The 27,542-nt window shown below is 44.6% G+C and overlaps 2 protein-coding genes and 1 long non-coding RNA gene across 3 annotated transcripts in view; 2 read left to right on the top strand and 1 right to left on the bottom strand.

Annotated features, from left to right (window-relative positions):
* The window catches only part of LOC116504800 (zinc finger protein 850-like), a 361,571-nt gene that overhangs the window by 40,257 nt on the left and 293,772 nt on the right, over window positions 1-27,542 (bottom strand). The window lies entirely within an intron of this gene.
* LOC116504805 lies at window positions 547-12,222 on the top strand. The gene is made up of 2 exons (XR_004254847.1): window positions 547-673; window positions 11,819-12,222. It is a non-coding gene; the product is annotated as an uncharacterized LOC116504805 (long non-coding RNA).
* On the top strand, window positions 12,428-15,654 carry LOC116503770 (zinc finger protein OZF-like). Its single transcript, XM_032210386.1, has 3 exons — window positions 12,428-12,508; window positions 12,956-14,462; window positions 15,140-15,654. The coding sequence occupies exons 1-3, from the start codon at window positions 12,428-12,430 to the stop codon at window positions 15,280-15,282; spliced, it is 1,731 nt and encodes a 576-aa protein (XP_032066277.1). The 3' UTR covers window positions 15,283-15,654.

The following is a 27,542-nucleotide window of genomic DNA, read 5'->3' as shown; positions in this document are numbered from 1 at the left end:
CCAAGAATGAAGCTTGGTGGTTGATGCTCTTGGATGCAGCCCTGGCCAGCAGGAGTGAAGCTCCCCTGGAGTGTCTGGCCTGATGCTGCTGCCATGCCCTAAAATCCTGGAAGCCACAGGAAATCAGTCATAGTGTTGGGATATTAGAGAGGCTTTGATCTCCACTAAGAATCACACCTAAGAAAGCTGATTGTGTAATTCTATAAAACCTTCATGAATTTTAGGGCTCAGCACACATAGTTAATCTTCACAAGGTTAAGTAACATCACATTTCACTATTTCACTAGGTTCAGCTGCAAAGTCGGTTGCTAGAAGTAAAAAACGACTTGATAGCATTTAATCAGTGGAAACACGTTGCAAACGCCTTAGGTAGAAACTGGAGAAGGATGATTTTTTCTGCCTCCAATCTGGAGATGGTGCTCAAACAGGCAACACTTGTGCCTAGAAAGTGGATAATACCTGTGGTTGAGCTTAAAGGAGTTAAAACCATAGAGCACTGTATTCCTAGAAAGGTTGGAAAGCGGGAAGAGTGGAAGAAAGAAAGTCCAGTTGCCTATTGAAAAAAAGCACCTTTGGGAACAGCTGAACTTCCTTTTCCGGATCACTCATGGGAGGAGAGTGGTGTGCAGAGCGGCTTTTGTGCTCTTCCCATGATCGAAGCAGCAGCTGGAAGGTGAGTTGAGGGCGGGTGGGAGGAGAGTCCTGGAAGCAGAGAAGCAACTGGGCTGAAGCATCTCAGCTGCTGCTGCTGCAGGTTCCTTCCCGAATTTAAGCCCACTGGGGCTGCACGCTGTGAAACTGGTGGCTGCAATTTTCCTTCTGGTGGGAAGATTGGAAACGTCTCTTCCAAGTGAAGGTGGATTCTTTGGGAATGGCTTCCCTCCAGAGGTTGTGGGGGCCCCCATCACTGGAGGGTTTGTGACAGAGCTGGGAGGGACCTTGCAGGTCTTCTATTCAGACACCCTGATCAAGCAGGAGACCCAACATCATTTCAGACAAATGGCTGTCCTGCCTCTGATTAAAAGCCACCAGTGATGGAGCCCCCAGAACCTCTGAAGGAAAACCTTCCACTGGTTCACTGTTCTTAGTCTAAGGAAATTTCTCCTTAGTTCTAAGTTGCTTCTCTCCTTGATGAGTTTCCATCCAGTTCCTTGTCCTGCCTTCAGGGGCTTTGGAGAAAAGGTTGACACCCCTCCCTCTTTTGTGGCAACTTCTCAAGTATTGGAAGATGGCTGTCATGTGTCCACTAGCCCTTCCTTTCACTAGACTAGACATACCATATTTCCTGCAACCTCTTAATTATATTTTAGCCTCCAGCCCCCTAATCCTCTTTTTGCTCTTTTCTGCATTCTTTTCAGAGTCTCAACATCTTTTTTATGATATGGCGGCCAAACTCTCTGCAATTATCTAACTGTGGTCTTATTCTTTATAAAAAGTGGTACTAATACTTCACATGATCTTGATTGTATCTCTCTGTTAATGCAGCCTACCATGTTTCCCCGAAAATACGACATGTCCTGATAATAAGGCTATGCCACATTTTTCTGGTGGGCAAAAATATAAGCCCTCCCCCACAAAAACTGTTTTGGCAGCCAGTGAAAGGCGCTCTGCATGGCTGGAGAGGGGTTGCGCGAGCAGTTGTTCCACTTCCGTGCCCCCCAGGCTCACGATGCCCTGGGCCAGCTCTCCCCTCAGAGGCAGAGTACCTCCGCTGCCGCTGCATGACTTTTTTGGCGGCTTCCAAACCGAGTCTTCCGGCAGTGGCCGCTCTGGACGTACACTCTATGGTTGTGGGCCAGCTGCCGGCCGAGCGTACAACCATAGAGCCCAGAATGGCCACTGCCAGAAGACTTGGTTTGGAAGCCGCAGAAAAAGTCATGCGGCAGTGGAGGTGCCCTGGCTCTGCGAGGAGAGTTGGGCCAGGGCATCATTAGGCTGGGAGGCACGTGAGCGAGAGTGGAACAGCCATTCGCATAACCCCCTTCTCCAACCGTGCAGAGTGCCATTCACTGGCATTTCGAAGGTGCCAAGCTGCAGGAGCTGGGCAGTGGCGAACAGGTGCTCACGTGGCTTGGCGATACCCCTAGGTCAGTGAATGGCGCTGTGCCCGGCTGGAAAGGGGGTTTGCCAGGTGGCTGCTCATAAGCGTGGTCGCTTCATGGCTGTTGTGTTGCGCTGCTGCGACAGCGCAACACAGCCATTCGCCCATGAGGCTGTGCCTGACTCTGGGAGCCTGCTCCGAAGAGAGCAGCCGCCCAGCAACCCCAAAACAATAAACCCTTCCCTCATAATAAGGCCCAAGCCATATTTTGTGGGTAAAAAGGAAATAAGATCCTGTCTTATTTTCGGGAAACACGGTAGTATTGTGTTGGCTTTTTTCCCCCACTGCAATACACAGCTGGCCCATATCTAAATTATTGTTTCTCTCATAGTTACTGCTTGAGCCAGGTGCCACCTATTCTGTACCAGTACATTTGGTTTTTCTTCCATGTGTAAAACCTTTTTTTTCTCCATCGAATTTCATTTTATTACGTCGTGTTCAAATCTATCGAGATTCTTGACCTATCTTCTGAGGTGTTGGTTATTCCTGCCAACTTGGTGTTATTTGCAAATTTTATCCATTCCCATTCGATTCCCTCATCTAAGGCATTTGCAAAAATATTTAAGAGTACTAAAACACAACCTTGGGGTGCCCACTGCTTACTTCCCTACATATAGATATAGTGCCATTAAGGAATACACTTTGAGTGTGGTTTGAAATCCTATTATACAATATATTTGATTGGTCTGCTAATTTTGTCACTTTGTGTAAGAATGAAATAACATGTTGACTTCCCATGTTGACTTCTGGTTATATATTTGCTTGCTTCTAGGTGTTTGCAGATCTTTTGTTTCATTATGAAAGAAGGACTAGGGGAGACATGGTAGCAGTGTTCCACAAAGGGGTTGCCACAAAGAACTATTTTTCAAGGCACCTGAGGGTAGAACAAGAAGCAATGGGGGAAACTAATCAAGGAGAGAAGCAAATTAGAACTGAAGAGAAATTTCCTGACAGTTAGAACAATTACTCAGTGGAACAGCTTGCCTCCAGAAGTTGTGAATGCCACAACACCGGAAGTCTTTAAGAAGATGTTGGCTAGCCATTTGTCTGAAATGGTATAGGGTTTCCTGCCTAGGCAGGGGGTTGGACTAGAAGACCTCCAAGGTCCCTTCCAACTCTATTGTATTGTATTATCTTTTCCAGGATCTTCCCAGGTAGTGATGTCAGGCTAATTGGCCTGTAGTTTTATGGATCTATTTTTCTCCCCTCTTTTGAAGATGGGAACTACATCAGGTCTTTTCCAATCCACCTGTAGTTCCTTTGTGCGTGAAGATCTTTTAAAGATATGGTTCAATGCCTCTTAGATCACATCTGCCGACTCCTTCAGAACTCTGGGATGTAATCAATCTGGTCCCGATGATTAGAACTCATCTAGAATGGACAGGTGTTCTCTTACCATTTTCTTGCCTGTTTTAATTTGTATTCCTAGTCTGCCTTTTACAGTTCTGTTTTGGTAGGTTTGGCTATTTTTTCTTTTTACCTGGATAGATGCAAATAATGAATTAGCTCTGCTGTGTCTCTACTTCCTATCACTTCTTTGCCATCATTTCCCATTAGTACAGACTGTTTTCCTGATTTTTTTCTTGTTTTATACATGTTTTAAAATGATTTTTGATATTTGTTGTAAGTTTTAATTCATTTTCACCATGAGCTTGATTTCATCTTTGCAGATTCAAGCTATATGCTGCTATTCTGCCTTAGTTATGTGTCCCTCTTTCCATTTTTTATACATCCTTTTTTTCATTCAGTTTCTCAAAGAAATCTTTATGCAACCATGCTGGTTTCTTCTTGGATATCTTGTTTTTCTTTTTCAGTAACATTGTGTTGGGCTGGGCTTCTATGATCATACTAGTCGGCTGGATACCCGTGCTTAACTATGGAACTGGAAGAGCAATAGGTAGCATTCTTCACCATCACGCTCCATTATCCTGTACTGTAAAAGGCAGCAACAAACATGGTGTTCTTGAGAGGAACTTTGGTGTTTGGTTCACACTGAGGTATATTGATGTAATAGCCATCTTCTCCATGGCAGAACATCAGAGGGTATTGGAGAGCATCATAGCACGGTGCAACTCACTGATTCATAACAATCTGTTTTCTCTGCTGTGGAGAACGATATCTCTCTTTTCAAAATCCTGGCTGACAATGAGAACAGCCACTTCTGTAGTCATGGGGGCATTGAAACAACTTCGATGCTTTCCAGAAGACTTCCTATCGGCATTAATCACCACTTAGAAGTCCTTGTGGCCCTTAGGACCAGACTCAACAGCACCCTTAAGTTCCAGAAAATACTTGTTGTGTTCTCACAGCTACTTCTGCAGTTGGCTAACCAGTTGTGGATTAACACCTGAGTAGATTCCACAACGGATGTCTCTCTCATTGTCATCATCACCAACAAAGTATATCTGGGGAAATGAAGGCTGCTGCTGAGGCCCCGTCATGATACCCCCCTATCTGGTGGTATACCTGCCCCTGCACTTTGAATGTTGGCATAAAATTTCCCTTCTTCACCTCTCTGACTCCAAAAGACATCATTTGGAAGCATCTGTTGTACTTCCAGACAGCAGACAGAAAGTGCTTTGCCATTGGATGCTGGTGGGTGAGAAGGCTGTTTAAGAGTTCCGGGTATGGCTGAAGGGGAAAGAGGTGCACCACCATTGTAGCAGATCCCGGGACTCTCAAGCTGCCAATCCGAAACACAGCACGTCTGCCTGCACACAGCAAACCAACATGGCTTGTGGCTTGACTACAACCATTGTGAGCATGCATGGTGGTGGGTGGAGTTGCGGGAAGGTTTAAATGGTGGAGGGGAGCGCTGGGCTTCAGCCTTGACTTCATCTCACTATATCTTATCATTGGGTGTTTCTCGGATCGTGCCGAAGCTTGGAAGATAAAACAAAACTGAGAATTGTGTGGCTTATTGTTTATTTCTGCTTCACCGAACAGGAACCTGACATAGAACACGGCACCAGGCACAGGGTAACCAGGGTCCGAGATCAACAACCTTGTCCCTGGAGTAATCAATCTGAGGTTCATATTTAAAACCAGTGAAATACTTATTAGTCCAAGGCATTCATCTCATTTGTGACTGATTAACATAGGGCTTATTAGATGTATACTTTTTTACAGCCTTTCTACTGACTTGAGGATGAATTTGACGATACTTGTGCAGCTTCCTGTGTGTTTTCTTAATCACATCTGTAAAAAATTTTCTGTGTGTTTTTGCCTCTTTTCCCTTTAACTGGTGTTAACAGTAGAAGGAACAGATTCATCTGAACTGAGGAGGAAAATAAGAGGGTGGGGAATCTGCCTCTACCTATCAGCATCCATTGATATGCATCTGGCCAGCATCCTGTCAGTGTGTGAGAGAGTTGAGGGGTGTTTGGAAAATCAAACAGTATTTGCTGTGTGAGCAAGGAGACAGGAAAGAGCCTGGACATGGCTTAACTCAACTGTTCTGTAGTAAAGCTGCTTGCTGCTGTGAAAGCGAAAGTGAAACTCCTCTCTTGAGGTAGGGAGGGGGAGTAGAACTTCTTAGCATCAGAGCTTGGAATTGATTTCTTTTGAGTGGGGAGGGGGAGTAGAACTCCTTAGCACAGTGGTTCTCAACCTTCCTAATGCTGTGACCCTTTAATACAGTTTCTCATGTTGTGACCCCCAAGCATAAAATTATTTTTGTTGCTACTCTATAACTGTAATTTTGCTTGTTATGAATCATAATGTAAATATCTGATATGCAGGATGTATTTTTATTGTTATAAATTGAACATAATTAAAGCATAGAGATTAATGACAAAAAATATGTAATTATATTTTGTGAAATACTTATTTCTAATTACAAATAAATGAAATTTTGTCTGGGAAGTTTAAGAGCAGGCTCCTGGCTCTAAGTGGAAAGAATGCCTTTTAAAAAGAAACAAAACAAAACAGCCACCAATTCTTCCTTTCTTCCTCTTTCTCTCTCTCTTTCTGTCTCTCTGTGTCTGTCTCTCTGTGTCTGTCTGTCTGTCTCTCTGTGTGGCTCTTTGTCTCTTCCCTCCCGCCCTTTCTGTAATTCTCTCTCTGTTTCTCTCTCCTCCCTCCCCCATCTCTGTCTCTCTTGTGTGTCTCTGTCTCTCCTCTCCCTTCCTCTCTCTGTTTCTCTCTGTAATTCTGTGTATCTCTGTCTCTCCTCCCTCCCCATCTGTCTCTATGTGTGTCTCTGTCTCTCCCCTCCCTCCCTCTTTTTCTGTCTCTCTGTAATTCTCTCTCTGAATCTCTGTCTCTCTCTCCTCCCTGTTCCATCTCTGTGTTTCTCTGTCTCTCTCCCTTCCTCTCTATCTCTGTGTGTGTGTCTCTGTCTCTCCCCTCCCTTCCTCTCTCTGTAATTCTCTGTATCTCTCTCTCTCTCTCCTCCCTCCCCATCTCTATCTCTCTGCGTGTGTGTCTCTGTCTCTCCCCTCCCTTCCTCTCTCTCTGTGCCCCTCTCTGTCTGTCTGTCTGTCTCTCTCACACACACATACACACACTGTGGTCACCTCCTGTTCTTCGGCTGCTGCACAAGCCCGCGTGGCATACGCTGCCCTCTTCTCTCTTGACAGTTGCCTCGTTTCCAATGGAGGGAGTGGGGAATGCATGCGTTTTCCTCCCTCTGCATGGATTTCCCACCCCCTATTGGTCCCGTTGTTGCTGGAGCTACTTTTGCTGAATCCGGTGCGGCGGTGGGACTTTTGCCATGAGAGCTTCGCTGGCAGCCGCTTCTTGCCATCGCCACCGCGCTGGATTCAGCAAATGCAGATCCAGCAGCAACGGAACATGCTTGGGGAAGGGAGAGCCGGAACTGACTTCCCAGGATTGTGTTTCTGCCGCCACCGTGAAAATGTCTGCTTTCCAGCCGCAAGAGGGAAGGAAAGAAGCCAGACTTTGGAAAGAACCTCCCTCCCCCTCATGCCAAAAGACAGGAGGGGGCAGGCTGGTTTGAATGTGGGCAAGCAGGCGCTTTGGGGCTAGCATCCCCTTCACTCATTCGGGCAGGCAGGCAAAGAAAGGAGGCTTGTGAAAAGGAGCACCTGCCACCAAGGGCGAAGGGGAGCATGCCTCTTTTCTCTACCCGCCCGAACTAGCAGAGAAGGCGGGCCACTAACCCCCCCCCCCCCCCGCTCGCATTCAAACCAGAGAAGAGGGAGCAACCCATCCCTGGTCTGTCTGTCTCACTCACTTAATCACTCACTCTTAAAAGTACCTGGCAGTATCCTCGGAGGGCTTTGGAGAGCTTCGGAGGGCAGCTTCTGCAGAAGCCCAGGCGTGTGAGAACAGATTCCTGCCATTACAAAGTCTCTGAGGCTGTAATTCTGAGACAGAGACACACAGGTTGAGAACCGCTGCCTTAGCATCAGAGAGTTAGTTTGAAAGTGAAACAGTATTTGCTGTGTGAGCAAGGAGACAGAAAGGAGCCTGGCTATTGGTTAACTCAACTGTTCTGTAGTACAGCTGCTTCCTGCTGTGAAAGTAAAACCGAAACTGAATCTCCTCTCCTCTGCTTGTGTTTTGCATTTGGAACAGATTTCTCTTCTGATTAGGAGGGGGAATAGAACTCATTAGCATGAGAGCATGTTAATAATAATATAGGAAATACTAATACTCTGTTGGTCATTTTGAAAAATCCTTTCTTAGTGAGCACCTAGAAGCCAAGAGGAACATACGTGGAAAATTTGAGGTTTGTAGGCTTTATGGTTCTGGAGATTTTGTGATAATGCATGAGTGGCATTTTGCTTTTATATATATCTAGATTTTCCAATATTTCCCACACTCCTTGCATTGTTTTCTCCTAAGGATTTTTATCCATGAAATTTTGCTTACGCTATGAATTTGTTAAAATCAGCTCTTCTAAAGGTTAAGACGCTTGTTGGATTTTATTCTATTGCTTGTGTTTGCATTTTATTGAATTCCAGTAAGACGTGGTCACTCGCCCAAGGTTCCAGCAACTTCAACTCCTTCTATCACTCCTCTATTAGTAAGAATTAGGTTGATATAGTTTTTCTTCTAGTTCCCTCCTCTACCTTTTGGATGACAAAGTTGTCAGCTAAGGAATCTGTTCAATCTCCTACTTGCTGTAGACTTTGTCTCCCAGTTAATATCAGGGTAGTTAAAGTCACCCATTATATCTTGAGGTTGCCCTCTTAATATAGTTTGTAATCCATACGTATATTGAAAATGACAGAAGAATAAAATTTACAAGTTTTTATACTTCCATGTCTTGCCAATAAGTATCGTATTTCCTGCCCCATCCATGTATTAACCAGGTTCAATTGTGGTTAATCCAGCACTTTCTAAAAAATAGCTATTGGCATCTTTGGTTGCACAGCTAGTCCTCACTTACCACTTCTTCCTTGATCCTTCAAAAGTTACTATGGCACAGTAGAAGCAGACGTGCACCTGGTTCACAAAATTTATGTTAATCCCAGCACTTGTTCCGTGACCGCATGTCAGCAGTGATTGTGGTTTTGAAGGTGCAGGAAAAGGAGTTGCACCAACTTGGGTTCTGCCAAGAGTTGCACATTTATGATGGCGGCGGCATCCCACACTCATGATCCCGATTTGTGACCTTCCCAGCTAGCTTCTGACAAGCAAAATCAGTGGATATACTGCAGTGGTGGGTTTCAAAATTTTTTAGAACCTATTCTGTAGGTGTGGCCTGTTTTGTGAGAGTAGCTCTGTGGTCATGTGACCAGGTAGGAGTGGCTTGGCGGTTGTGTGACCGCGTGGGCATGGCCAACTTGGAAAATGTGGTGAAATTCACTTAACAACACTCTTGCTTAGCAAACAAAATTTTGGGCTCAGTTGTGGTCATAAATCAAGGACTATCTCTGCCTTCCTCTGCACGGCAGCTTTGTCCTAGTAAACTTCTTCTCCTTTCTGGCAATTTTCCTTTCTTTTAGAGGCACCAAAATAATCCAGATGATATAAGATTCCCTGCTGGGGCAGGGGGTTGGACTAGAGGACCTCCAAGATCCCTTCCAGCACTGGATTGCTGTGCTGTTTCGAAACATTTTCTAAAGCCATGTCTAGTGCCAGGGTAGCAGTCCAACCTTCCTCTCCTTTCTCCTTCTCTCTCTCTCTCTCCCTTCCTTCCTCCTTCCTTTCTCCTTCCTTTTTTTCTTCCTTTTTTTCTTCCATTCTCTTTCTTCCTTTCTTTCTTTCCTCTCCCTCTCACACACACACACATTTTAGGAATCACATCTAAAGGACTTCTAGAACTCTTGTTCAAAACTGATTGTACTCCATGACAAAAGCTTTAGCTCAGATTTGTTAACTTGACTATAAATGATCCCATTTAGATAATTTAAGGGATTTTTTTTTAAGAATGTGGAAATGAGCAAAACAATATAGTAGAGAAAGGAAGGAAGGAAGGAAGAAGGTAGGAAGGAAGAAAGAAAGGTAGGAAGGAACGAAGGAAAGAAAAGAAAGGTGTTCAGTTCTTAATATTTGAATGTATCTTCTTAATAAACATACTAGTAATAATGCATTAGAATATTTCCCTTCTCCCTCCCCCCTTCCTAAAAATTATTTGGGGCCATATGCAATTCTTTCTTCCTTCCACCTCCCTCCACTCTCCTTCCTTCCATCTCATTTCCAGCTCCTTCATTTCCTTCCTTCCTTCCTCTTTAATGGGGGGGGGGCAGCTGGACTTTGGGTTCTCACCCTCAGTTCCCCTAAAAATCCACCACTGGCACAAACCCACTTCTCCCTTGTCAAAGCCCCAGCGATTCTCCTGTTGATTTGATCAAAGCAGCGAGGAAAGGGGAGAGGGGGGAGGAAGTGAATGGAAGCAGTGGATGGACCCAGGCACTTGTGTACATACCTTTGGAGACAAATAATTGGGAAGGGATTCACTCCGGAAGCTTATAAAATTTCCCCACCACCGCCCAAATAGGCCTGTTTGCATGCGCACACTCTCCTCCCTCTCTCCCTTTCTCTCATACTGGATTAACTCCAAAGTTCTTAAAATCTTCCCACCACCTCCCGAATAGGCGTGTGTGCATGCACACACCTTCCTCCCTCTCTAATACCCCCACCCTACACACACACACACACACACACACACACCTCCATCTTATTCCCAGCTCCCTCCTTCCTTCCTTCCTTCCTTCCTTCCTTCCTTCCTTCCTTCCCTCCCTCCCCTCTCATTTCCTATTAGTGTATTATGTGCCTTTCAGCAAAAGTCTTAATACTTTGGCTTTGAATAATCATATTGTTATGGTTAGGATTTTATATTGTAAATATTACAAGTAGTATTAAATGCTTGCCATCACCTGGCGGGCGGAAACGGAGACACGCCTTCTCCTCCGGACCTGCAAGTTGGTCGCCCACCCGTCGCCAAGGGGACAGCCAGTGCAGGTGAGCCACGCGGTTGCTGCGATCGCACGGGTGCTCCACCAGCTCGGGTGCAGCCGGACTGGAGCACTTTCTCCTCTCAGAAAAGCCTTCTCAGTGGAGCTGTGGCAGCCTGCCTGTCCTTTTCAGGTGTTTCGACCCCCGGGAGGGAGGGGGGTCAGGGGGGCATAAAGGGAGCAGAAGCTCCTCTGTGAATGGAGGGGGAAAAGTTTGGCTTCTCTCTGCCATTTAAGGGCTGTAGTAGGGAGAATCACAACTTTTTTCTTTCTCCTCCATTCAGAGCGCAGCTGCTGCAGCCTCTCTACATGTTGCCCAGTTATGGGGCCAGCCTGCTGTGCCCCGCAGTATTTTGGTGGAGGGATCCTCTTTTGGGGGGGGGGAGATTTGGTTGCAAAAACTCCAAGGGAGGGCAGCCTTGGAGGGCCTGTTCCTCCTTCCCCTTTTCCTCTCAGCCCTGCAAAACCAGAAATCTCCCCCCACTCCAAGCAGCAACTGAGAACGTGCAGGGGGGAGAGGGAGCAGGAGAAGATAATTGGACAAGAGAAGTTGAAAGTCAGGAAAGTTGGGGCGGTCCCAATTGTGCATCAAGAGAAGTTTCTGCAAAAGGGAGGGGGAGGGGGCAGCCGCAGCTTCCAAAGACCTTTTGCTTTCAGGCAGGGATGCTGACCGGCACTCCACTCGCTTCACTTACTGCTCGCGACAGATGCTCCTTCAGCCGGCCTGGCTGCAGCCCCACCAGCTGGGCTGGCAAAGAAAGTGGGTGGGCGGATCAAGCATGGTGCGGACAGGTAGAGGGAGAGAGAGAGAGAGAGAGAGAGAGAGAGAGAGAGGGAGGGAGGCAGCTGGATGGGCGGGGGGAGTGAGTGAAGGGGGCAGGCCAGCTGAGCGAGCGTTCCGGTACGCGGCCTCTGGAGGACCCGGTACACAAATACATGTCGGATTTCTGGATCCGGTTCTTGTGAACCGGACCATGCCCCCTGAAACCCACCTCTGATATACTGGCAGGAAATTGCAAGTCACAGTCATATGAAATTGCCTTTAACAACCCGCAGTAATTAGCTTAATAACTACAGAGGAACAGATGTAAATTGGCACTGTCATGTGACATGATGCTTAATGATTGAGTTGCTTAGTAACGCAAATATCAGTTCCAATTGCGGTAGGTTATGTGAGGACTATTTGAACAATTATGTCACCAGAGGGGTTGTAGACAGTATTTTCAGCCCTTATTTGCAGCTGAGGATGTACATGAGCAAAAGTGGTGTATACTTTTCTTTTTTTTTCTACCTCATCTCTAATCGTTTTACAAACAATTAAAGTTACATTTTTCTTTGCATCTTACAGATGAACAGGATGGCAATAAGAGCACTCGGGACAACTGTAAATAACAATCAGTGTTGAAAAGGGAAGAAAATCAAGTCAAAAATCAAAATATTTTCCATTTCCTGCAGAAAACCTTACAAATCTGTTCCTCCTCCAGCAGCTGTTTGACAAAAGAGAGAAAATCAAGAAAGAATAAGCAGATTGTGCAGAACTCAAGGATAAATTAAATGAGAGGTGAAGGGAGATTGTTTATAATTCAGCAAAAGAGGGAATAAATATCTGGAAGTCTGTTGGGAGGAAAAGATCAATAGTAAAGCCACGTAGAACAGACAGGCCTCTCCCTGTGAGGAAGAAGACGGCTTGAATGAAAGCACCCTTAAACAAGGTATTGTCCATATTTTTCACCTCCTCAAGAATATCAGCTGTGGAAAAGCTCCATAGATTTGCCTGTTGTGGAAGAAGCACAGATTGCGAATCACAACTGATTATATACAAGAGGAGCCAAAAAGGAGAAAATCCATACAAATTACCTGGATGTGGCAAAAACAGCTCCCTTGTGGTTCAGGGAAGCATCTCTACATAAGAAGGAAGCCACAAAAGTGCAGTAAATGCTATAGTGAGCATGGCAACATGGTGTTACATGAGATAATTCACAGGAGGGAGAAAACATGTGACTGCAGATTGTGTGAAAGTTTCATTAGAAATTCCCAGGTCTTGAGACATTGAATGACGCATATAAAAGAATAAAACCATTTGAACATCCTTTCTGTGGGAAAAGTTTCAGTGAGAATTACACCCTAGTGAAACCCCTGAGGATCCCACAAAAGTGAAACCCTTTGAATGTCCTGATTGTTGGAAAACTTCCAGTTATGATTCCAATTTGTGAAACACCAGGGAAACCATAAAGGAGAAAAATCCATTCAATGTCTTGACTGTGGGAGAAGTTTCAATCGTAATTCCCACGTGATAATACATCAGAGCATTCACTACATGGAGAAATCTTATAAGTGTGGAGATTGTGGGAAAAGTTTCATTAGAAATTCCCACCTACACAAGACCACGCACACAGGAGGGAAACCCTTTGAATGTCCTGATTGTGGGAAAAGCTTTATTGATGATTCCAGCCTGGTGAAACACCAGAAGACACACACAAGAGAGAAACCATTTGAATGTCCTGACTGTGGGAAACGTTTCAGTTGGAATTCCCACCTGGTGATACACCAGAGGACTCATGCAGGAGAGAAACCCTTTGAATGTCCTACCTGTGGGAAAAACTTTAGCAATAATTTTAATCTGGTGACACACCAGAGGACTCACACAGGAGAGAAACCCTTTGAATGTCCTGATTGTGGGAAAAGTTTTAGTCTGAGTTCCAGCCTGGTGACACACCAGAGGACTCACACAGGAGAGAAACCCTTTGAATGTCCTATCTGTGGGAAACACTTCAGCAATAATTTCAATCTGTTGACACACCAGAGGACTCACACAGGAGAGAAACCCTTTGAATGTCCTGACTGTAGGAAACGTTACAGTCAGAATTCCCACCTGGTGATACACCAGAGGACTCACACAGGAGAGAAACCATTTGAATGTCCTGACTGTGGGAAAAGTTTCAGTCGGAATTTCCACCTGGTGAGACACCAGAGGACTCACACAGGAGAGAAACCCTTTGAATGTCCCATTTGTGGGAAAAGTTTTAGTGATAATTCCAGCCTGGTGACACACCAGCGGACTCACACAGGAGAGAAACCCTTTGACTGTCCTGATTGTGGGAGAGGTTTCAGTCAGAATTCCCATCTGGTTCAACACCAGTGGACTCACACAGGAGAGAAACCCTTTGAATGTCCAATCTGTAGGAAAACCTTCAGTCACAATTCCCACCTGATGGTACACCAGAGGACTCACACAGGAGAGAGACCCTTTGAATGTCCTATTTGTGGGAAAAGCTTTAATCAGAATTCCAATCTGGTGAAACACCAGAGGACTCACACAGGAGAGAAACCCTTTGAATGTCCTATCTGTGGGAAAGGTTTTAGTGATAATTACAGCCAGGTGAAACACCAGAGGACTCACACAGGAGAGAAGCCCTTTGAATGTCCTATCTGTGGGAAAAGCTTTAGGGATAATTTCCGCCTTGTGAGACACCAGAGGACTCATACAGGAGAGAAACCCTTTGAATGTCCTATATGTGGGAAAAGCTTTCGTCAGAATTCCCATCTGGTGACACACCAGAGGACGCACACAGGAGAGAAACCCTTTGAATGTTCTGATTGTGGGAAACGTTACAGTCAGAATTCCTACCTGGTGATACACCAGAGGACTCACACAGGAGAGAAACCCTTTGAATGTCCTATCTGTGGGAAAAGCTTTAGCAATCATTCCAATCTGGTGACACACCAGAGGACTCACACAGGAGAGAAACCCTTTGAATGTCCTGATTGTGGGAAAAGTTTTAGTCTGAGTTCCAGCCTGGTGATGCACCAGAGGACTCACACAGGAGAGAAACCCTTTGAATGTCCTATCTGTGGGAAAAGCTTTAGCAATCATTCCAATCTGGTGGCACACCAGAAGACTCACACAGGAGAGAAACCCTTTGAATGTTCTGATTGTGGGAAATGTTACAGTCAGAATTCCAACCTGATGACACACCAGCGGACTCACACAGGTGAGAAACCATTTGAATGTCATATCTATGGGAATAGCTTTAGTAATAATTCTAATCTGGTGACACACCAGAGGACTCACACAGGAGAGAAACCCTTTGAATGTCCTGATTGTGGGAGAGGAATCAGTAAGTATTCCTACCTAATGATACACCAGAGAACTCACACTGTGGAGAAATCTTTGAAATTTCCAATCTGCAGTCATTACTTCAAGCATAAATCATCCCTTATTGCACACATGTTAGTCCATGTGAGGAAAGGTAGATGAGTTTAGAAAATGCTTGAATTTCATTTGTGGTCTCCCATTGAAGGTTTAGGTGAGAAATTGATTGTTTGAATTTGGCCTGATTCATTTTGCTCAAACATTTCTCAGGATTAAATTTGTAAGTGGAGTGAAAAGGAAAATGGAAAATGGCTAACTACTAGTTTCTGGTTATCAGCGAAGCTTCTAGATATTTCCTTTTCCAAAAGTAGAGGATTTCCTCAAAAAGGATTTTGGGTGGAGCTTTTGTCTGTTTATTATGGAATTCCCACATGTGGAGTTTCAGTCTTCTATGATTCCATTTTGGCATCTTTGCCTTCTATTGTAATTGATGCCTTTGGAGCTCTTTTTTAAAAAATATTGTGCAGCCATTTTATAAACCATAATTAAACTAATCCTTTTATGTGAATCTTATAGGGAAAAGAATGCCAAAGAGAGCACTGTGGAAAACTGAATCTCAAGCAGCATTAAAATGCAAAGAAAACCAAGGCAGCAATCAAAAACCTATTAGTTCCTCTGGAAATCCCCAAAACTCTTCTTCCCCATCGGCTTACAGATAAAGAAGACGAAATTAGGAAAAGAGTTTTGAGTTGGACAAAATATGGAGTATCTGGAAGAAACATATCAAAATATTAAGGAGAATAATTTTTTAGTTCAGAAAAAGATGGAAATATCTGGAAGTCAGTGGAAATGAAAAGGTCACTTGGACAGCCAGATAAGGCAGACCATAATGCAGGCCTCGCCCTGTGAGGAAGGAAACTTGAATCTATGCTCCATCCAACAAGGGATTGAGAGTATTTTTGGTGTCCCTGAGAATCCAGGAATGTCAGTGGTGGAAAAGATCCACAGATCTGTCTATTGTGGGAAAAGCAAAGATTGTAGAATTATGCTTGAGAGGATCCACACTGGAGAAAAGCCATACCAGTGTTCCCAATGCAGCAAAAGCTTTAGTCAGAATGGCTTCCCAGTTGTTCATGGAAAAACTCACACCAGAGAAAAGCCCTACGAGTTGTCCCAATGTGGCAAAAGCTATAGCAAGCAGGACAAGCTGATAATACACCAGAGAACTCACACAAGAGAGAAACGCTATGAATGCCCAGATTGTAAGAAATATTTCAGTCAAAATTCCAGTTTGGCAATACACCCGATGGTTCACATAGGAGAGAAGCCTTTTGAATGTCCTGACTTTGGGGAAAGGAATGGTATTTAGGAGTGGTTGGCACAGCAAGTCAATATTCTTTTTATGCGTGAAGATTTTGCTGTAGGGTTGTTGTTTTTTAATGGGGGCAGAGGTTGGCAATTCCTGGGGAAGGAAAGGCATGCTTTCCACAAAGCAAAGGCTGGTTATGGGCAATGTTCCCTTTAATTTTTTTTCCAGTGTGGGCGGAAAAGTATAGTGTTTGAGCGGCTCATTTTCATGCCTGAGCACCTGAATTTTTTTCACAGATGTCACCCAAGACAACAACGAAATCAGTGTTATATAAAATCAAACTAATAAAATTTTAAAATGAATAAAATAGTAAACGAATAAATTTAGAAATATTTGTTCAAAAGCAAACTCACTACAATTCTCTTTTCAAATTCATTTTGGATTAAATAAAAAAACCTTCGAAATGAATATATAAATAGCACTTAATACTGGTAATATTAAAATAGTAAGTGTTTGATATACTTCATTTTAATGAATTTCACTTGATATACTTCATTTTAATGTATTATATGAAATTTGCTATTTTAAATGAGTAAAATGATTAAAATCCCCATGCATAAAGTCTCATTCACATCTAACAGTTTTCTTTCATCATTAATTTGTAAACTCAAGGATTTATTGCCTGTCTGTTCAACAATGCTTGCTGATTGTTTAAAAAATTGTGGCAATTTGTTCCTCTCTATACAGGTGGTTTCAGTAACCTACTACTACTGAACTCTGGGAGACAATTCTGCATATAACTAGTGATAGTAACTAGTGACCCAAAATATCCAACAAAATTGCACAGATAAACTGACAGATAGGAAGTTTAATTAGATGAAAAGCAAAACTATTCTCAATGACTTTGAAGATCCCAATGAGTTATCAAATATCACGTGATGTCATGTGACTGGCTGGAGACTCAAAGATAGCTGAGATTGCAGCCAGGAGAGGTAGAACAAGGAAGGTTTTCTTTGAAAGAGAGAGATGCATGAGGAAACAGACCTGCTTCCTGCATTTGGATTCTGTGGTGCGAGCGCTCTAGGTGGGAGTTTAGGATTGCTGCTGCGCCGCCCTGGATTTGCCAATGTGAGCCTCAGGTGGGTAGCCTCGAGAGAAACGGCGGCAGTGAGCCTTCTGCCTTCGCTTTCTACCTCGTTGTGGAGAGGTAGAAAGCGAAGACAGGAGGTCACTGCTGCCATTTCTCTCGAGTGTGGGTTGTCCTCTGGGGAGCAACCCACACTCAGCTTAGTTGGCTTGTTCTTGGTTCGTGACCAGCCCCCACTCCTTGTGGGCTTTTATGTGTTAATCGAGGCACGGATGCTAGAGAGGAAGGGAAGCCAGCTGCTTTCACACAATACATTTATCTCGGAGGCTAAATTAATCACGTGGGTCAGAAAGAACTTTCTTTCAGCGAGTTTCTGTCGATCACTCCCCCACCCACCCAACGAGGCAAATTTAGCCCTCTTAAACTTGTGCGAAGGCAGCTGTGGGCAATGTTCCCTCTAAATAGTTGCTCCAGGAAGCCCGAACCATGTCAAGTCCTCAATACAGTCACTTTGCTGCCCTGCTGCACCTCAAGACTCCTGTTTAGCTGGAGGGGGTTTCAATCGTGATTGTGCGGCTGCTTTGTAGACTGCAGTCCATGTCTGGCAAACGACACTGCGTGGCAGTTGGAAACTGCTGCGCGGTGTTTACTTTCCACATGCACAGCCATGCAGCCACGCAGCTTAGAGGGAACAATGGTTATTGAAACAGGGCAGCTTAAACTCATTGGGCTGGAGATGTTAACCATGCTCAAAACATTGGTTGGGCTTCTCATACTTATTGCAGCAGCCAAAATGCGAGGAGCTGCTCTTTTGGTACATGCCCCGCAATTGTCAGCAGTTGCGCCGCTTCCTCTGGGGAAGAAGCCGCATCCTGAGCGCTTCCTTTCGCAGCATCTTCAGGGCCACCCATTTATGTTATCCCCTGCCAATCACCACCCCCTGCCCTACCCACCTCTAGGGCTTGCATCACTCCATATGCTCAACTCGCAGGTCAGACCGGCTTCGGGAAACACCCCAGAAGGGCTCCCATGCCACGGTCTCCCGCATGCTCCCCTACTACCTTCACATGCTTCACATGTCAGTACACCCACCGCCAGTATCACCCATTTGCCAGCTCACCCTCCCCCCCCCTCCGGCCCATGCCCTTTGTCCTTACCTTTGTGAGCAGCGATGAATAGAAGTACACAGCTGAGATACTAGGTTCTGCAAGGTATATATAAGGCCAACAGCCAGCGTTCCCTCTAAGCTGTGCGCGTGAGCGGCCGCGCAGGTAACAAAGAAACACCACGCACAAGTTTCAAAGTGCAGCGCAGTGTTTTTTAATGTCTTTAAATGTGACTGAAAATATCCCCCTTCCCTCCCTTCTGAACTCTGATTTCTGATTGGTGAAATCAAGGAAGACTCTGCCCGGAGACCGATAACGCTGCAGAAGGGAGAATTCCCATTGGTCCTCTGGGGCTTCGTCAGTTCTTGGGAAAATGGGATTTGCTGGTTGTAGCCTGCATTTCTCTGCACATCCGGGGTTTCTCAGGCATTGCCTCGTCTGAAGCTCCGTTCTGGGCTCAGCATTTTTTCTGCAATCCCTTCGCTTTGGGGAGAGAGGGAAGCAGCGTGGGATTGGACTGCCTGAGCCAAAGGGGTCCACGGGATCTTGAGACTTGATTTTTGAGCAGTACCAATCCTTTCCACTCTTTCCTTTTCCTTTCTGTCCTTCTTCTAACTTCCTTTCTTTTTCCTTTCCTTTCTCTTTGCCTTTCCTTTTTTCCATTTCCTTTTCTTTCTCCTTTCCTTTCCTTTCTCTTTTCCTTTCCTTCTTTTCCTTTCCTTCTTTTCCATTTCCTCTTTCCCTTTCATTTCTCATTTCCTTTCCTTCTTTTCCTTTTCCTTTCCTTCTTTTCCATTTCCTTTCCTTTTTCCTTTCCTTTCTCTTTTCCTTTCCTTTCTTCTTTCCCATTTCCTTTCCTTTTTCCTTTCCTTCTTTTCCATTTCCTTTTCTTTTTCCTTTCCTTTCTCTTTTCCTTTCCTTTCTTCTTTCCCATTTCCTTTCCTTTTTCCTTTCCTTCTTTTCTATTTCCTTTCCTTTTTCCTTTCCTTTTCTTGTTTCCCATTTTCTTTCCTTTCCCTCCCCCTCCCCTCCCTTCCTTCCTGGGGGTCTGAGGGAGAGGGAGGGGACCCTTTTCCTCCTTGCCTCCCTCCCAACATCTGCTCTGATGGCAATTATGGCTAAAAAAAATTCAGGTGCTCAGGCATGAAAATGTGCTGCCCGAACACTATACTTTTCCGCACACATGGAAAAAAAAATAGAGGGAACATTGCCAACAGCTGGAGGAGGAATGATGAGGTTGGCGGGAAAAAGCAGGCACACAAGGAGTGGCTGTAAGTCAAGGGCAGGGCTTAATCCTACCACTACGCAGGATGGATACATTGTGTTGGATGGCCATATTCAGCCCGCAAGTACTTTGAGGACTCCTGACATAAAGCTTCCCCTGGTTGGTTTTTGTTCTGTGGCACTAAGGCCCTATAGTCTGTGGTTGTAAGCCGCCCTGAGTCCCCTCAGGGAAAAGGGCGGCATATAAATCCCAATAAATACCTAAATACCTAGTCTCCCAATTCCATGGAAAGGGGGCATGTCGCCTTAGTCAATTTCCTCACTGAAGAGGTAGCAGAAAAGAGATTTCCAATCTCTTCCAAACCTCAACTTCTGATTGTGACTCACAAATGATGGTGCCCAGTTGCCCAGTGAAGCAGAATATGTTGCACTGGTTTTCCACTGCATTAGTCCCAGGGCTCCTTGTGCGCAACTTCAAAAATATTCATAGTCTGGCTTGTACACTGGTTAATCTAAATTTGGCCTCACAAATCCTGGATGCAATAAACTAAGGCAGGTTCAGGAAGCAATCCTTGGAAATGGGTAGCCCTTGATTATCTACTAAGGCAGAATCATGGCTGCAAACAATTTTGGGATATGTGCTTGGTTCAAACCTGACTGAAAGCTCCTAGAAAGTGACATCAGATATCTAAAAAGAATTGGCACAGAAAATTGCACTATATATATTTTTTTTCTACTTAACAAAATTTCTGACCTTGCTGCTAAAGATAATGGGTTGAAAACTCTCCTTTTGGGCTACTGCCATAATCAACATGAGAGTCCTCTGCTGCCTCCTATATGTATATATGTAAATTACAGATAGCCCAAAAGGGGGGAATTGTGGGAAGCTGCCCCACCTGAGAATAAAATATTTTGGGGAATATTAAAAAAGGTAGAAAAGGGGAAACACGTTCTTAGAGGCAGAAAGCAGCTCCCAATCTTCCCTAATAGCCTACAGCAGATGCTCATTAAGAAATCCTGGGCCAGCCTATTCACAAAGAAAATACCCACATCTCCAGGTGATGGGATTAAGGACAGGACATGACCTTAACCCAGGGGCCCTGAAACTTTTTAAAATGGGACCAATTTATGGTCCCTCAGACTGTTGGGAGGGCCGGACCAGCTGGGTGGGCGTGACTAGGTGGTCATGTGACTAGATGGGCATGGCCAATTCAACAGTCCTTTGAAGAATGCACAAAAATTAAACTTTCAATTTGTTTTGTTCCTGTGGGTGTTTTATTAGCTTTTGTTTGCATGTTGCTCTTTCTGTTGCCTTTTCTTTTTACTAGATCATGGCTTAACCCCATGCATTGAGAAAAATGGAAACAATACCGGCCCATTAAAGAAGGAAGGCTAGAGGGAATAGATAACAGGATAAAATCAATCACATATATTTGACAGGATTATGGCCAAGGAAGTGATAATTAAGACCCATCATGAGCCTTTGCGAAACAAGTAAAAATAATCAAATAATGAAAGCACACAAAGAGACCTAAAAATTACAAAATACAAGTGTATAAAAATCCTTGCACTCATCAAGCTAATTTGTCAGCTGCGCCAGAACTCCATGCTGTGGTTCTGCTCATTAATTTCCAAACCTTCTCTCCCGGCTTGGAACTGAACCAGATGGATTTTTCTTCTAACATCCTACTGTGTTTTTTTCTTCTTGGAGGTGCCTGTTTGTTACCTCGGTGGTAGCAGCACCAAGATGTTGACAAATTTGTTGCAACAGCCTTGGTGTTGGAGAAGTGAGAAAGAAATTATATGGTGGAAAATGTTTCATTTCTAAAAAAGCATTGTGCTGCTCTTTAAATAGCTTTTGAGAATGAAAGAAATGGGTATTGGCAGCATTGCTGTGAATGTGGGGGTAAGATAATGTAAAGCTGTCTTCCCAACACATGGGAGATGTTTCTATTTCTTTCATTCCTCTCAGGGCTTCTTTTAAGGCTGCTTGGAAAGATGGTTTAATGGTGGACAGGATCACATGGTTTGAGGCCCTGGGGAAAATGAGCACATGGCTGTGTGTGAGAGAGTATACCCTCTCTTGGGCCGCCTTGGAGCTTCCTGTTCCTGTGTAAGAAATGTATTCTGATTGGTTGTCTTGAGTCCCGGGCTTGGTTGAGCCTTGCAGGGTGATACAATCTCCCCAGGTTCCATGTGGTGAGTTCTGTTGCGAGATGGGTAGAGGGCTAATCCTATTATATTCTGAGGGTGAAGATCTTTTGTGTTGTAAATAATGTGGCCCAGTCTTTCTGGGGCTGTTAATAAAGGTGGGGGGGGGGGCGGTGCTTTCCAAGAGCATATTTCTTTTCTCATCCAGGGAGGTATAATATTCTGCCTTTTTAATATTTCCTACAATATTTCATTCTTCTGGGAAAGGGTGGGTGCTAACTTCTTACAATCCCTCCTTTATACCAAAATATGGGGGTGGAACACATGTTATTGGTAAAAGATTAAAAATTGATCAGATCAGAGAGACTTGAGGGTGCTTTTAATTGTTCTGAAAACACGTAGAAAGTAGAAATTGGGAATAGTATGTATATTGATACATAATGGAGTACATTAACATTACTGTATATACACATAAATGTTAGAAGTTGAAATATATTATTATGTATACCTAAACAATATTAGTGTTGTGTATAAAATACATTGACCCAGACAATACACTGTTCACGAAGCTGTTACGGATGTATAAAAAAATAACTGTAAATAAAATTATTTTAAAAAGAAACTACCCCAGTGGGGACAAATTATATTTATCAGCCTTGGATTTGTGAATTTGGGAGGGAATAAAGTGGGACTAAGACAGGGAACAGAAGACCTTGGAAGAGCTTATGGCTTTGCTGGCTGTTGCAAGAGTTTGTTGCAAAGAATGTGACTTCTTTTTTTTCTTTTGGGGATGTTTGATGCTTAGAACCAAAGGCCTAGAAGGCAAGAAAGAGCAATGGGTGTGGTTCTGAGTATAAAAATAATAATAGTTTATGTCACGATGAAGGATTAAGTGCAGATTAGAAATAAATATTAATTGAATTTCAATATACAAAAAGGGGATATTAAAACAAACATGAGGGAAATAGCAGAACATCCAACCAAAAAACCTTCTTTCACAGCAATGTGGACAATACCTGTTTTTTTCATTCAAAAAGCTATTTAATGCCTTTTTTAGAAATGCAATGTTTTCCACCATATAATGTCTTTTTCACAGCTCCAACACCAAAGCAGTTTATTTTTTATTTATTTTATTTGTTTGATTTGTTGTTTACAAGATAATAGGTATAAGAATAAACATGAACATGAATGAAATGGGTACGAATAAATAGGGACAATAGGACAGGGATGATGGGCACAATGGTGTGCTTATGCATGCCCCTTACAGAACCCTTAGGAATGGAGTGAGGTCAATAGTAAGTAGGCAGTTTAAGGTTAAAGTTATGGGGCTTTCAAGATGTAACAATTTTGCAACAAATAAGAGGCATCTTGGTTGGTAGCAACCAGGCACCTCCAAGAAGACAAGATCACAGCAGGGGTTGTTCAGGAACCTAAGAACCCAGGACTCAAAACCACAATGCTTTTTCTTCTTGAGCTACAACCTCTGTGCATATTTTTAAACATGTATTTTTTAGAAGCTTCAGCAACTTACTGGGACCTCTCAGAAACTCTGCTTATGACTCACAGATATTTTGTGCAAAGGAGATGCTGGCTAGGAAATTTGGCCTCAAAATCCGGAAGACTTTCAGGATGCAGAAGGAGGAAACTGAACATTGCGTTTCTCTAAGACACATTAAAATTAACATGAAGGTAATAGCAGAATATATAAAAACCACCCTCTGTACAATAAAAAGATAAATAGACATTGGGGGAGGGGGAAATATTTCTTCTGCCATGTATAGGCAATCAGGTCCTCTTTCTTGGGCTACATTTTCTAGGCCCTGCTGCATAGGTTTCTCTTTGTGACCTAATGGGAGACTTCAGTGCAAGCAAATTTATATAATTTACACCTGGCATTTAGCAGATAATAAAATTTCCTCCTCCAAGAATGAAGCTTGGTAGTTGATGCTCTTGGATGCAGCTGTGGCCAGCAAGAGTGAAGCTCGTTCCCCTGGAGTGTCTGGCATGATGCTGCTGCCATGTCCTAAAATCCTGGGAGCCTCAGTCATAAAGTTTTGGAATGTAAAAGAGGTTTTGATCTCCACTGAGAGTCACCCCTAAGAAAGCTGATTGTGTAATTCTGTAAAACCTTCATGAACTTTTAGGGCACAACACATAGCTAATCTTCACAAGGTTAAGTAACATCACATTTCACTATTTCACTAGGCTCAGCTACAAAGTCGGTTGCTAGAAGTCAAAAACGACTTGATAGCATTTAATCAGTGGAAACTTCTTGCAAACGCCTTAGGTAGGAACTGGAGAAGGAATTTTTTTTCTGCCTCCTATCTGGAGATGGTGCTCAAACAGGCAACACTTGTGCCTAGAAAGTGGATAATATCTGTGGTTGAGCTTAAAGGAGTTAAAGCCACCGAGTACTGAATTGCTAGAAAGTTTGGAAAGCGACGAGAAGAGTAGAAGAAAGAAAGTCCAGTTGCCTATTGAAAAAAAGCACCTTTGGGAACAGCTGAACTTCCTCTTCCGGATCACTCATGGGAGGAGAGTGGTGTGCAGAGCAGCTTTTGTGCTCTTCCCAAGGTCGAAGCAGCAGCTGGAAGGTGAGTTGAGGGCGAGCGGGAGGAGAGTCCTGGAAGCAGAGAAGCAACTGGGCTGAAGCATCTCAGCTGCTGCTAATGCAGGTTCCTTCCCTCCCCGAATTTAAGCCCACTGGTGCTGCATGCTGTGAAACTGGTGGCTGCAATTTTCCTTCTGCGGGGAAGATTGGAAAAGTCTCTTCCAAGTGAAGGTGGATTCTTTGGGAATGGCTTCCCTCCAGAGGTTGTGGGGGCTCCCATCACTGGAGGGTTTGTGACAGAGCTGGGAGAGACCTTGCAGGGCTTGTATTCCGACGCCCTGATCAAGCAGGAGACCCAACATCATTTCAGACAAATGGCTGTCCTGTCTCTGATTAAAAGCCACCAGGGATGGAGCCCCCACAACCCCTGAAGAGAAAACCTTCCACTGGTTCACTGCTCTTAGTGTCAGGAAGTTTCTCCTTAGTTCTAAGTTGCTTCTCTCCTTGATGAGTTTCCATCCAGTTCCTTGTCCTGCCTTCAGGGGCTTTGGAGAATAGGTTGACACCCCTCCCTCTTTTGTGGCAACTCCTCAAGTATTGGAAGATGGCTATCATGTCTTTCCTAATCCTTCCCTTCACTAGACTAGACATACCTAATTCCTGCAACCTCTTAATTATATTTTAGCCTCCAAGGCCCTAATACTCTTTGTTGCTCTTTTCTGCTTTCTTTCTAGAGTCTCAACATTTTTTTATGATATGGTGACCAAACTGTCTGCAATTATCTAAGTGTGATCTTACTCTTAATAAAATGGTATTAGTACTTCACATGATCTTGATTCTATCTCTCTGTTAATGCAGCCTGAGATTGGTGGGCTGCCACCCAGGAATGCTATTACCGCGATCTCTGCCGCCTGGAACTGCCCGAGAAGGGGCAGGTAAAGTGGGCCCTGCAGAGATCGTGGTACCAGTGTTTTGGATGGATCGATCTCAGGAGCCTAAAACCTTTGAATCAAGTCTGATTGTGTCCCATTTAGGTTTTTTAACTTCCCAATCTAGCGTTATGAGAAAAGCTTTAGTAAAAAGGAGATTGTTCCCATCGCTGCCACCGCCTAAGCCCTTCCGGAAGCCCTAAAAGTGAAACCTCTCTCCTTCCCAGCCATCACGATCTCTGCAGCGCCTGCTTTGCCTGCCCCTTTTTTCAGACGGCCCAGGTGGCTACATTCAGAGTATAAGACGCACCCAGATTTTCACCCTCTTTTTGGAATAAAAAAGTGCATCTCCGAAAAAAATGGTAATGAATTAAGTAGGTGTGTCTCTACTGTCTGTCACTCCCTTGCCATCATCTCCCGTTAGAGCACTGACTGTTTCCCTAATCTTTTTCTTGTTTTATACATGTTTTAAAATGATTTTTGATATTTGTTGTAAGTTTTAATTCATTTTCACCATGACCTTGATTTCATCTTTGCAGATTCAAGCTATATGCTGGTATTCTGCCTTAGTTATGTGTCCCTCTTTCCATTTTTTATACTCATCCTTTTTTTCATTCAGTTAATCAGTGAGATCTTTATGCAACCATACTGGTTTCTTCTTGGATATCTTGTTTCCCTTTTTAGTGATATTGTGTTGGGCTGGGCTTCTATGATCATACTAGTCGGTTGGATACCCGTGCTTTGCTACGGAACTGGAACAGCAATAGGTAGCATTCTTCACCATCACGCTCCATTATCCTGTAGCTGTAAAAGGCAGCAGCAGACACGGTCTTCTTGAGAGGAACTTTGGTGTTTGGTTCACACTACGGTAATTTCATGTAATAGCCATCTTCTCCATGGTAGAACATCAGAGGGTACTGGAGAGCTTCATAGCGGCACACGGTGCATGTCACTGATACATAACAACCAGTTTTTTCTGCTGTAGAGAACGATAATCTCTTTTCTCAAAATCCTGGGCGACAATGAGAACAGCCACTTCTGTAGTCATGGGGGCATTGAAACGACTTTGGTGCCCTCCAGAAGGCTTCCTATCAGCATTAATCACCCCTTGGAAGTCCTTGGAAGTATGGTTCAAGGGGAGAGAGGTGCACCACCACTGTAGCGCATCCCGGGTCCCTCAACCTGCCATTCCGAAACACAACACCGCTGTCTGCGCAAGGCGGCAAACCCACATGGCTTGTGGCTTGGCTAGGACCGTTGTGAGCATGCGTGGGCAGTGGGTGGAGTCACAGGAAGTTTTAAACGGGGAGGGGAGCACTGGGCTTCAGCTTTGACTTCATCTCACTATATCTTATCACTGGGTGTTTCTCAGATCGTGCCTAAGCGTGGAAGATAAAACAATACACACTGAGAATTGTGTACCGTGTTTCCCTGAAAATAAGACAGGTTCTAATTTTCTTTTGACCCCCAAAATATTGATTGGGTCTAATTATCGGGGTGGGGGTTATTGTTTTGGGGTTGCCGGGTGGCTGCTCTCTTGTGAGTGGGCGCATGAAGAGCCAGGCACAGCCTCAGGGGTAAACGACTGTTGCAACAGCGCAACATACCAGCCATGAGGTGACCATGCTCACGGGCAGCCACCCGGCAACCCCCCTTTCCAGCCGGATTGAGCGCCACTCATGGACCTAGTGATATTCCAGAGGCCCTAAGCCACATGATCCTCTGCCCCTGCCCCAGCTCCTGCGGCTTGACGCATTCAGGATACCCTTAGGTCAGTGCATGGTGCTCTGCCCGGCTGGAAAGGGAGGTTGCGCAAGCGCCTGCTCCATCCCAACCTGGTGTACCTCCCAACCTCACCATGCCCTGGCCCAGCTCTCCCTGCAGGACCAATGTGCTGCCGCCGCCACATCACTTCGAGCATAACTTATTCTCCGGTTTCCAAACTCCGGAGATCCACAGCCGAGTCTTTTGGCAGCGGCCGCTCTGGGAGTACACTCTATGGTTGTGTTGTGACTCAGCAGATGTCTGCTGTGAGTCTTTTCGGAATGCAAGATTAATGATGCAGCTAGGGCTCGTTAGTGGGGTTTTGGGAGAGATAAAAGGACGGATGCTGCCACGCCCTAGTCGCAGGAGTAAACATACGTTCCTTCGTGTGTTCCTGGTTTGTACAACATTGCTTGATTATTAAGCAATGTGCTCTACATGGGGCAGCCCTTGAAGAGCATTCGGAGACTTCAGCTTGTCCAGAATGCAGCCGCGCGAGCGATTGTGGGTGCACCTCGGTACACCCATGTTACACCTATCCTCCGCGAGCTGCACTGGCTGCCTATTGGTCTTCGGATACGCTTCAAGGCGCTAGTCGTCACTTATAAAGCCCTTCATGGTATTGGACCTGGGTACTTGAGAGACCGCCTGCTGCCAATTACCTCCAATAGACCGATTAGATCCCACAGATTAGGCCTCCTCCAAATTCCATCCACTGGCCAATGCTGACTGGCGACCACCCGGAGGAGGGCCTTCTCTCTGTGGCTGCTCCGGCCCTCTGGAATGAGCTCCCCGTGGAGATTCGGACCCTCACCACCCTCCAGGATTTCTGCAAACCCCTTAAAACCTGGCTGTTCC

Source organism: Thamnophis elegans, chromosome 2, assembly GCF_009769535.1.
Source record: "Thamnophis elegans isolate rThaEle1 chromosome 2, rThaEle1.pri, whole genome shotgun sequence".
Lineage (NCBI taxonomy): Eukaryota > Metazoa > Chordata > Lepidosauria > Squamata > Colubridae > Thamnophis > Thamnophis elegans.
The sequence above is the reverse complement of the archived record's forward strand: the minus strand, read 5'-3'. Positions and strand labels throughout refer to the sequence as shown.